General features: G+C 36.3%; 2 protein-coding genes across 5 annotated transcripts; both read right to left on the reverse strand.

The window, feature by feature from the left end:
• Positions 1-15: 15 nt before the first annotated feature.
• Positions 16-3,598, reverse strand: HMT2 (homocysteine methyltransferase 2). 2 transcript variants are annotated; one of them, XM_012976663.2, is made up of 7 exons: positions 2,935-3,598; positions 1,969-2,025; positions 1,642-1,871; positions 1,393-1,522; positions 1,090-1,293; positions 888-959; positions 16-396 (listed from the first exon to the last, which is right to left on the reverse strand). In XM_012976663.2, exons 1-7 carry the CDS (start codon positions 3,097-3,099, stop codon positions 232-234), a joined length of 1,023 nt encoding a protein of 340 aa, XP_012832117.1. In that variant the 5' UTR covers positions 3,100-3,598; the 3' UTR covers positions 16-231. The 2 variants fall into 2 exon arrangements, with proteins under 2 accessions (XP_012832117.1, XP_012832126.1); XM_012976672.2 differs by lacking the exon at positions 2,935-3,598 and adding an exon at positions 2,162-2,477.
• Positions 3,599-3,729: 131 nt separating this feature from the next.
• Positions 3,730-11,089, reverse strand: MCCA (methylcrotonyl-CoA carboxylase alpha chain). Of its 3 annotated transcripts, none has more exons than XM_012976652.2 (16): positions 10,577-11,089; positions 9,702-9,823; positions 9,107-9,254; positions 8,494-8,631; positions 8,203-8,298; positions 8,046-8,105; positions 7,206-7,298; positions 7,009-7,120; positions 6,504-6,608; positions 6,196-6,332; positions 5,409-5,649; positions 5,172-5,329; positions 4,938-5,054; positions 4,323-4,568; positions 4,119-4,215; positions 3,730-4,015 (listed from the first exon to the last, which is right to left on the reverse strand). In XM_012976652.2, the coding sequence occupies exons 1-16, from the start codon at positions 10,907-10,909 to the stop codon at positions 4,011-4,013; spliced, it is 2,208 nt and encodes a 735-aa protein (XP_012832106.2). In that variant the 5' UTR covers positions 10,910-11,089; the 3' UTR covers positions 3,730-4,010. The 3 variants fall into 3 exon arrangements, with proteins under 3 accessions (XP_012832106.2, XP_088672393.1, XP_088672392.1); XM_088816267.1 differs by having other exon boundaries at positions 9,702-9,810; positions 10,577-11,067; XM_088816266.1 differs by having other exon boundaries at positions 9,702-9,889; positions 10,577-11,058.
• Positions 11,090-11,453: the final 364 nt, after the last annotated feature.

The following is an 11,453-nucleotide window of genomic DNA, read 5'->3' on the forward strand; positions in this document are numbered from 1 at the left end:
GGAGACGAATTAGGCTTTCCAAGAATAAAAGATTGTCTGAATTAGAAAAACAGAGCAACGATTGCGTAATCGAAAATCAATGTTACAGAAGTATTGCCAACTAGAGGAAAGCATTGTCGATCATAAGTGTGATACACCAGACATGTAAATCAAACAAAACTTTTAAACTAAAAGTCAGTCCTGACTGGAGATAGTAAAAAACTATCGTTTTTACTCGTTTAGAAATTGTGATCATGAAGATGGGGGAGCGGCAGATCTTGTGGAGGAGAGGGTTTTATAAATTGATCTGATAGTGTGGGGAGTTGTTCTGCAGCAACCTCCAACGAGAGATGCTCCTACTTCACACCATTTGTTTACGTACGAAACAAAGTCTCTGTCCGAAACCCCTGTATTTTGCTGCAACATAAAAAAAAAAAAAAAAAAAAAAGTGTCTTTTTTAGTGGGATTTGATAAATAGTTTAATACCAAAACCAGAAGATATCATTCAAAATATTCAGATAAGTGTGTATACATCTCATATCTCATACATTCAGAAAAAAAACACTTACGATTTATACAAAGAAATTGTTCAAGAAAAAAGTAGCTCCGTTTGATCCTTAGCGAAGGGCAGAAATATAATTTCATAAACCAGACAAATTGGAACAATTTGTACTCGAGGACACCTCCAATATTTGAAAAAACTTGAATTCAGCAATTGATTTACCATGTGATTAAGATAAAACGATATTTTGCGCTTTTTGCTTCAATAAAGAGCATGTCTTTAATACCATGAGATGAGCAAAGGATTAGGCAAACAGTCTAGATCAAGACCAACACTAATTTATCATCCATCTTTAAATATTAAAAAAAAAAAAAAAAAAAAACCGTGAACCAATTAGAAAACTCACCACCCACTCCTTCCGATCGGCATCATAACTTTCACCACTATTTGGGTAAATGAGTATTGGTTTGGACGACACCTGAGGTGAAACCAAGTCAAGAGCACCAGGAAATACATATAAGATAAAAGTAAGATTAAATTACATACTTGATTTTTCTATATCATTCATGTAAAAAGTAAGTAACGTGTAAAAATTGCAGAAACCACACCTTCTTGATGGATAAAATCAGATCCCTGATAAATCTCGGAGGGGTACAATTGATCCCAACCGCAACGATTTTGTCGGATGATTCAGCAATCGCAACACACTCGGACAAAGAGTCACCACTAACCACATTAACTCCATCCTTAGAATTAAAAGAGAGCCATGCAGGAATATTTATCTCTTCTTCCTCGAGAAGCATAGCAAATGCCTGATTGAGCACCACAAATTACAATCAACACAAAAATAAACTCACACGAGTTTCTAGCACTACATAATGCTACTTGTGGGGCAAATAAAATTAATGTACCTGAGCTTCGAGCTTGTTGGGTACTGTTTCAAAGGCTATAAGATCAGGACCAGAATCTGCAAGAACCTTAACTCTCCTTCGATGAAAATTCTTCAAGAACTCCAAATCCATAGCATCTCCATAATCACCACTGAATGTGAACAAGAATTAATATGCATAAACGACCCAATGTGAGATAAATTTTAACTAAAAAAAAAATCCAACAAAAAAGAAGATTATATGGTTGATATAAGTATTGCATAAAATCACCTGTATTCAGAACCATCGGCTAGGTAAGCCCCATAACTACCAACAGATGCTGCAACGAGTATTTCTCGTTGCTTGAGGATCTTTTCACCTGGATTATGATCGGTAAAGGATTCACTACACCTACTGTAGTACAATTCTCGTGCCTCGAGTGCAATCTCGACACTCTTTCTGAGTAAGTTCTCACTTTCTTCTAGAGAATAGCCTTTGTTCTCAAACCCTTGTATAGTTGCCTGTGTAATTTAACAAATTTGTAAATTTATGTTTCCCCCTATACATACACATAGCAAGACAAGGAAATCCCAAATTAGACGGAAAATAAGAAAGTACCTGATAAGATGCTGTAATAATTATGTCTGCACCGGCTTCAAGGTAATCAAGGTGTACCTGCTCTATAAAAATAGACCATGAGCATTACCAACAAAAAATTCGTCTGGATCTCTATCTTTTGATTTTTAATTTCGTAAGCATTGTAATTTCACCAAGAAAAACAATACCACACTCAGCAGCACAAGAAGCTTACAGTCAACATACTCAAGTTATAATGCAATCAGGCCTCAAAGTCTAATCCCATGAAACAAAATCATATCAAGCAGTAGTATTCGATTCCCTTGGTGCTTGTAGGTGATTACTAATGCTATAAATTTCCATGAGATTTGAACTTCAAGCATAAGATTTGTTAACAACACAAACAAGTGCTAACTATAACTTTATGCATTGATTCCTAACAAGGATTCAATTTTTTTCTAAAATTGGTTTGAGGATAAGTTCCTAACGAATAAACCAAATTCCGAGTTGTCAAGGTTTTCATCTTAATTCCATGTATGATGTATCATACTGACAGTCCTCAGTAGTGATGCCCCACCATAATGGTTCGGTACAATACAAGAGATAAACATGGATGATTTCACACATGGTGGTCCACACCTTAAAAGCATCAATTCGACACGCTGCAAAATTCTGAACTAGCAGACTCACAAGATAGCTCAATACAAACAAAACCCTCAAAATCAAAACAACCATTTCATAATTGATGACCCATTTTTCGTCCCTTTTTTTTCAAAATCACGAGACTGTCGGTGGATCAACTAAGACACTAACTCTAATTAATAAGCAATAAGCAAAAGAACACTTCAGGATTACATGCAAAATACTAGTTCGTACAGCTTAATGCGCCCATTGAAAAAAAAAACCCTAATCGTGATTATAAACCAAAAATGCAAAAGGGAATAAAATGAAAAGATGAAAACACAAAGAAAGGAGAGAAGAGAGAAAGAAAGAAGAAGAAAGACATACAGCACGGATGAGGTGAGGGGAGGTTAGGAGGCATTTGGCGCTCCAAAGAGGATCGTTGAGATTGGCGCCGTGCCGTTCAAGCTCCGTCGCGAGACCGCCGTCGATCACGGCGACGCCGCCGCAGTGACGGAGGAAATCTAACATTGCAGTACCTACCTGCACCATTCTCCTAACAATAGTTGGAGAAATGTAAAAATAATGGCCTCTGTTGAGGCTTCTGTTGGGAGTTTCGTGGGTTTTGGTAGAGAAGATGAACGAGAACGGATGCCTCTGTGTAGCGTCTTTCACTATGCATACACTAGACTAGAGGCTTCTCATATAAAAAAAAAAGGGAAATGAAAATATACATCGTATGTATTATTATTTCAGTATTATTATAATGTAGCCAGTCATAAATTAAGGAAATGAAGATATATAAAAAAAAATTCCCCTTGAAATCATACTTTTAGTTTTCTTTACTATGTTATATCCCATAAAGGTAACACCGAATGAATTTTTCCGGTCAATCTACACACACCAATGTGGGTATATGCGTGTTTGTGTCCGGTGTATTTTTACCCGGTGATAGTATAGACCTGTTTGATTGATCCAAATTGGTTATTGCTAGTATATTGTGTTGGGCCAATTGGCCCATTAATTGAAGAGATTCTGCCTTAATAAGATTGCCTCGGGCTCATTATTCTGCATCAATAGTTAATGGTGTTTTGTGAGTGCATGTGCATATATTTGCAATTTCCAAGCGATTGAGTACCATTAGTACTACTTCTCAACAAAAAATATTATTACTGCAATTAATTAGCTTCACATTTTATTTTATTTTATTTTTTTGAGAAGACTGAACCTAAATTCAAATAGGTGGTCACCCCCCCAGTGAAATATCTATTACATTGTACCACGTTTTCAATTTTCAATATATTGTTACATTTTGAATATTATTATTGTCGGCAATAAGAAACTGAAATTAATATTTACATATACATGAGGTAACATCACCTAGTAAAAACTATTATCCCAAGGTCAGCTCCCTGCCATACTTTGCCGACAAATACTTGCAAGAAATGAACCACAAGTTTCACTCACCCTGTTCAACAACCATGCACTTAAACATTCATAACAAAACAAGAACCATATCAAATAAACACAAGTCAAATAACTCATGAACTATGTGCACATGTGATTATCACCTTTTATACTGAATAGAGCGAGACCATCAGAAACCTGTTGGCCAGCACTAACGCGGAGCCCACCGATGCAACCAGCACCTGTTGCCTTCACCACATGCTGCGGGAGAGAAGTTATTTAAGATACCACGTGGGGAAATTAAATGTGAATAACACATAAGCTGAGTGAAGCTTTCGAGGAAAAGAAAAGAAAAATTGAAAGTGGACCTCCATTTTCATAGCTTCTAAAACCAATATAGGTTGCCCCTCCACAACATTTGCCCCATCCTCCACCAAAACCTTAACTACTAAACCAGCCATAGGAGCCACTACCGTTCCAGGTGGATGCGAGGACGCCACGTCAGCAGCAGATTTATGGTCGGATTCGTCGACATCAGCTAGGTCGATTCCCTTTCTCCGTTTAAAATGATGATGACCCGATCCATGCCAGATGTCAATGTGCTCCATATGATCCTGCAATTAGTGCAAAAGTGCAGAACATAGAACCTTGGTTAAAGAAGCCCTTTGAAATAATCCTCACTGTTCAAAGAAAACTAATATGCTCGATGATAAAATCAAGAATTGTACAATATCAACTATGATATTTAGTGTCATTCTCTCCCATTCCATTTTTGCCTTTTTAAATGGTTGTTTATGTTTTCTTGTTTGTGTGAGGCTAGGTAATCGGAAGTCATTTCACGTATCACAACAATAGTTCAACCAGCTTAATGCGAGAGTCCTTAGGTTGCTAACTCCAAGTAGAAATTATTGTGAAAGACCGCAATTGAGAAATATATCGAGGAGCAAATTCCTTTCATTGTTTAATTTGGGTAAAAGAGTCACCTTCTGGTAAACAGATAAGCTGACAATCGTGCTTATACCACCATGCTCAACTCTAAAATCGTGGTCTCTTAAGTGCACTACATTCAGCTCGAGATCAGAAGTACTGCTTCCTCCTGTCTGTAAAATACATATTAACTAGTTGAATAGTGGATTTTCTGGAATATTGATATTATATTTAACGGGAATCAAAAGCAAAAAAACAATTCAGCTTGAAATGAGGAGATGAAAAACAACCTCGATTCGATATTTCCCTTTGGGCAGATAAGTGACATGTACTGGCACAAGTATCGAGCCACCCTTGCTAGATTCATCTTCCCATTCAAGCTCCATTGTACGCTTAGCATAGTGATTGACTCGGAAAGGAGGATTAGCATACCATACAGAAGGGCTACCTGTGCATGATTCTAGGATTAGTGATTCCAAGAGTATAAGAAGAGGGTATATGGTAAAAAAGTTGGGTCGTTAAATTACCAGCTGAACTTGAACTTTCCTTCATTACTGCATGCTCTTTTTCACAAACACATGCAGCTGCAAAGGCGGCACTATGTACAGCAGCATTGTATACTACTTGACTTGACAACTGATTATTTGGATCAACGAATAGATCATCTTTATGCATTTCAATGAAATGTGTTTCAACTTCTCCATTTTCAAAAGCTTCATGGTTTGCGAGTTTGAAGAGAAAATCAATATTGGTCGGCAAACCTCCAACCTGTAAAAAGTAATGTCAGATCCTACCCAAAACGGTAGAATAACAAGACCTAGGGGCCGATAGTCAGAAGAATCATGACGTTAGTATACATTCTGAAGGTTGGTTAACTGAAGGACTTGGCAAAGGAGATTCACAGTCGATACATGATGATAAAGGGACATATAATGGAAGAGCAAGAACAAAATTGGTCCACAGAATTTAGATTAAAAATTTGTTGCGGCAAGATAGCTTGTGCAAGGAATAAAGATGAGATACTGATCAACTGATGAGTAGGGCAGGATGGTATTTCCATCATTCTCTTTGTAATGTAAAATCATCTGAAGGTCCAACGAAGCTTATTAAAATTATCTGATTATCATTTTCTATGGAATTACTAGAAATAGCAAAAACCTATGCATTGATAATTGTGGTTAAGATCGACTTTCACAAATGTCACATGAGATATGCATCTTTAGAAAGTTCACAGAAACTCGAGCACTAATTAACGAGCAACTGAAATGCACATGAAAGAACATTTAAGCTATATTAGTGTCCAGTTCAGAATACCTGAAATTTTGACAAGCAATCCTTCATTTTGATTAATGCACGTGTTCGATCTTCACCCCATACTACAAGTTTAGCTATCATCGGATCATAATGCATGCTAACTGTGTCTCCCTGCTCAACTCCAGTCTCGACCCTAACTGGTCATCGGCATTAAGTCGACATGAGCAAACTTAGTATAACAAGAAAAATGCCAGATCCCAGGTTGAAAGGTGTATGGCATCGAATATGAAAAATAATGCCAATAGACTATTTACGTAGTCATCGGATTCATTAAATCAGCATTAAGTTATCACACTAATTTTAGGTACCTTCTGAAGAAACTTGAACAGGATGATAATGATGAAGAGTTCCAGTTGCTGGGAGAAATCCTTTTGGAACATTCTCAGCATATATCCGGGCTTCAAAAGCATGGCCTATTGTAAGAAGATATAAATTAAATGTATGATAATTGAAATCAAGATCTTATCTGTTTAAGAAAAAAATTATCAAGATTTTTGTTTCATATAATGCTAAGTTATCTGACTTAACACATTAAAATTTTGATAAATAAAATCCTATAGATGATCTTTAAGCATACGATGACACATCAGAGTCAGATCATCATATTGAATAAAAATAACAGAAGGGACTCAGATATGTGATATAAGAACCAAAAATCACATATTTCCTTTGTTGGCTCCTCTTGGCCTCAAATCTGAATAATATATCATTCTATGTTCTACTTAAAATAGTTCAACCTCAACTCCGATACACGCATACATGCACCATGTGAACATAGAAAGGATAAAGATTCCTGCAAAGGAGAAATTTTACCTGACAAGGGTACCTGCGATTGACTGATAGGAAGAGGTTCTCCATTAGCAACATGTATTTGCCACTCCACAAGATCTTGACCAACAATCATCTCAGTAACAGGATGTTCAACCTGAAAGAAAGGCCAGTATATTTTGCATTTAGAAAGATATATGCGTGTAATTGAGCGAAGGTACGGCTTCGAAAAATCAAACCACCTGAAGACGTGTGTTCATCTCCATAAAATAAAATTGTCCAGAAACAGTATCAACTATAAACTCAACAGTGCCAGCACTGTGGTAACTGACTGCCTATAAAAGAAAATAAAGCATTGTGAATTTATTAAGAGGTATTACAAAGAAAGCAGTAAGAGAGATTACAAACTTGTAAAAACACATCCATGAACAATCAATTTTCGCAGTATATCTGTACTTTAAAAAGTTAAAGGATATCGCATATGTGCAAAAGCACTGCGCTCCCTCTGGTGGAGAAGCTTATTTCATATTAAAAGACAAATGATGAGTAGGAAAAAGCGGTGGTATAAAAGAAAATGTTATAATGTTTTCTTTCCAGGTTCAAATAGTTCAATCAAAGATGATAATCTTTTCAATTTTAAAGGACCAATATCAGCTCTCTTTTTTTTTCTATGTATCTTCCTATATTCTCTTTTTCAAGGGGTAAGTCAAGACCATGCTCTTAATTCAGCATAATAATCAGGAAAACTTTAACAATGCATGAAAATAATTATTAGCAGCTAACATCACTCCTGACTGGAGAGCACATAAAAGAGGAGATATGAATAATCAAAAAACATCTTGATATTTATGCAAGTATCAAATTCCAGCATGTATGTACACAGGTTTATCCTTCAGCAAATAAGATGCTATACTCTAAGAAGCATAAGTAAATAAAAATAATAATAATAATATTAAAAAACCCATTCAATGCATCCTTTTTGTCCATGATGAAAATGAAAAACAACTCGGTGTCCATAACAACTAGCAGTAAATAATTCGGTGTCATATAATGTGCAATAATAGACAAATCCATTACATCACCTTGGCTGCAGATACAGCCGCTTGACCCAAGTGCAACCGAAAATCATTGCTGATGTTTGGCTGCAGGTACAAAAATGTTGGCCACAGGTTAATTAGCAATCATCAGAGAAAACCATATACAAGGAACAAAGGAGCAAAAATTGAAAAGAAGAATTACAGCAGGAGCTTCTTCAATAATCTTCTGGTGTCTCCTCTGGACACTGCAGTCTCTTTCATTTAGATGTATAACATTACCAAATTTGTCCCCGAATATCTACATTTAGAAATTTAGGTAAGTGTATTGTCGTTCTGATAACAATCAACTCCCAAAATCACCCTATAAGTGATTCTAAGAATGATAGGAAAAAAGGAAATAACTGAGAAATATCATACACAAACAAATTGTAATCCAAATATTCACAGATAAAAGTACTCAAAAGTCAAAACTAATAAGTGAGATCAAGAGTACCTGGACTTCGATGTGCCTTGGTTTTGTTATATATTTTTCCAGCAGGATAGTATTTATTCCAAAAGATGCAGCAGCCTCTCGTTGTGCTCCAATAAATGCATCAACAAAATCGTTAGGACTCTGCACAATCCTCATACCCTGAAATCGACCATACACCAAATTATGGTCTGAACCCATCAATAAACTAGTTCAGGTTATACTGGCTAGCAAGTCTCTAACAAAATCTGACAAAGTACTATAGAAACAGGATACCTACTGTTGTAAGTGTGCATCTGATGATTAGAAGATTAATAAAGCGTTACAGGACGATTTTTAAAATATGCACATAAAATCACTTCAATCATAGGAGCAACTCGAAATATCTCTACACCAAACTGTGATCACTTTATGACACACTGTCCCCAATTCTATTGCCATAGGGCATGTCCAACCATAATGTGTCTGTCACTATTCTGTCGTGCTCTTTTGGTTCCGGAAATTAAAATAAATACAAAATTCCACACATCATTCAAAGCAAAAATTCATGTAATAGTAGAGAGAGCGTCTAATTACACCAGAAATAATCTTAGGATTAAGAACATTAACCCCAAAAAAAACTCAATCACAGTAGTACCTTCCCTCCACCTCCATGAGTTGGCTTGATCAATACAGGATATCCAATTTTGTCAGCTTCTAACTTCATTAAATCAATATCTTGTTCATCACCATGATATCCAGGCACAAGGGGCACTCCTGCTGCTCCCATTATTCTCTTTGAAGCACTGGCACACAGTGTCCAACAACCATTAGAACTTGGTAAAATCACAATTCAAAGAGCATTAAATAATATGTGACAGAGAATCAAGGAAAAAATGGGGGTAACTGATGCAGTCAACATGTTCCTGTCGTCAACATGACTGCCAATATGGAGAATAACCAAAAACCTTTAAAACCTAATCTAAAACCAAAACATAATGTATGAGGCTGGAAAAATGACTAAAATCCAGTTTGTGCTGCATGCATTTAAACTAGCTGCTTGACAATTACCACAAAAACTCGCGACCCCAAAATTTTGGACAAAGTAATGTACAAGCGACTAATACATGTGAGCTAGTTGTTTAAGTATTCCTGCACCCAAAACTCCTTGGCATCTATTAAATAGGAAACCATGAACTAAGTGAATCAAAACCTTAGTGAACAGAAGATAATAACATGTCCTTTAGTTTTACCTTTTATCACCCATGTCACGAATTGCAGAAGCAGGAGGTCCAATAAACGTAAAACCCTCGTTTTCGCAAAGTTGAGCAAAGTCGGCGCTTTCTGATAAGAAACCATAACCTGGGTGGATAGCCTAATTATCACAAAGAAGATATCCCACTCTAAAAGTGTGTTCCAGAAACATTAAGCAACCAACCATCTACATCATGTACAATAAAAAATAGTACAAAATTATGAGCTAACCACATATCATGCAATAAACACAAATGACAAATATGTGACTCTACAGTAATTAACATGAACAACCTAAATTCATTTATAGCATAAATTGATCCATGTAGGTTTAAATATCCTGCTTGACTTGTTAATATCATGGGTTCCATGTTGGTGACAACTATAAATTCATCAGAACTTTTGAGAATTATAAACTCCACAACAAACATTATTTACAACGTGGCCCTTTCGGGGGAGTTAAAAACTGTTACTGTTCCCATTACAACTAACACGATATATTTACAAACTTGCCGACCTCCGGTAAATATAAATATAGACAGATACAATGTGTTCAAACTTGGTTTCTTTAACTCTAACATTGATTTTCAAATCAGCAAAAGTTGAGAAACCTGTAAAATCATTTTTTCCAACATTCAACTTGAATGAATACAAATGAGGCCCATCCCTCCCGCACTTCTCTAACGTCAAAACGATATACTTCTAAGCTACTGTTTCAGTTTATAGGCCAGGATCTCGACTGGCTAACAAAGCATACCAAGTATATCCTCGCCTTTAAACTAAAATTAACAGCATACATTTTCTTCAGCAAAACTTAAATACTCTTCCAAACAATAGAATGTAAAGTTAATCAGTTATATGGTTAAAGTATAACCTGAGCGCCGGTCCTGGAAGCGGCTTCGATAATGGAGGGAGCGCTCAAGTAGCTGAGCCGAGCCGGCGGGGGTCCAATACGAACGGCTTCATCAGCCGACTTGACATGCAAGCTGCTCTCATCCGCATCGCTGTAAACCGCTACGGTTCGAATCCCCAACCTCTTGGCAGTCCGAATAATCCTGCACGCAATTTCGCCTCTATTCGCGATCAGTATCTTCTCAATTCTCGCACTTGTTGGGTTGATTAATTTCTGCGAATTAGATGAGAATTCTCTGAACCGAAGAGGTAGAGGTCTGGTTTTTCGACGGATTAGATAGGTTAACGACGACATCGATTGGAAGAACACACGCAGTGGGAAGTGTAGTGTGTGTGAGTGAAAACTCCGATGATTCTTTTTTGTAATTTGTTGCCCAAAGGAAATTAGGAAATTACATGAGAGAGAGATGAGTTGCTTCCGCTATTTAAATTATTAATTTCACTGTCTTTACTATTTACACTAATTTATTATTGGCTGCGGCTACATGCAATACTAATTCCACTTGTGCAAGACCAAATTAAAGAAATATTCCAAAAGATTGCATTTTATTAAGATGAAATGACAAATATACCCATAAATTAAATGGCTTTTATTTACTCATGCAAGACCAAATAACAAATAATAAAAAAATATGAAACAACTAAATTTCGACATTACGGTGTCGAATAAATATCCATAAATTCGACACCTTAATGTCGAAATTTAGTATATTTGGACTAATTTGCTAATAGTAAATTTCGACACTAAGGTGTCAATATTTTACTCCAAAATCGACATCTCAATGTCGATTTTTACCTATAAAATTCGACATGTACATGTCGACTATGTGTGCGCGGGA

Source organism: Erythranthe guttata, chromosome 4, assembly GCF_056151865.1.
Source record: "Erythranthe guttata isolate IM_541 chromosome 4, IM_541, whole genome shotgun sequence".
Classification (NCBI taxonomy): Eukaryota; Viridiplantae; Streptophyta; class Magnoliopsida; order Lamiales; family Phrymaceae; genus Erythranthe; species Erythranthe guttata.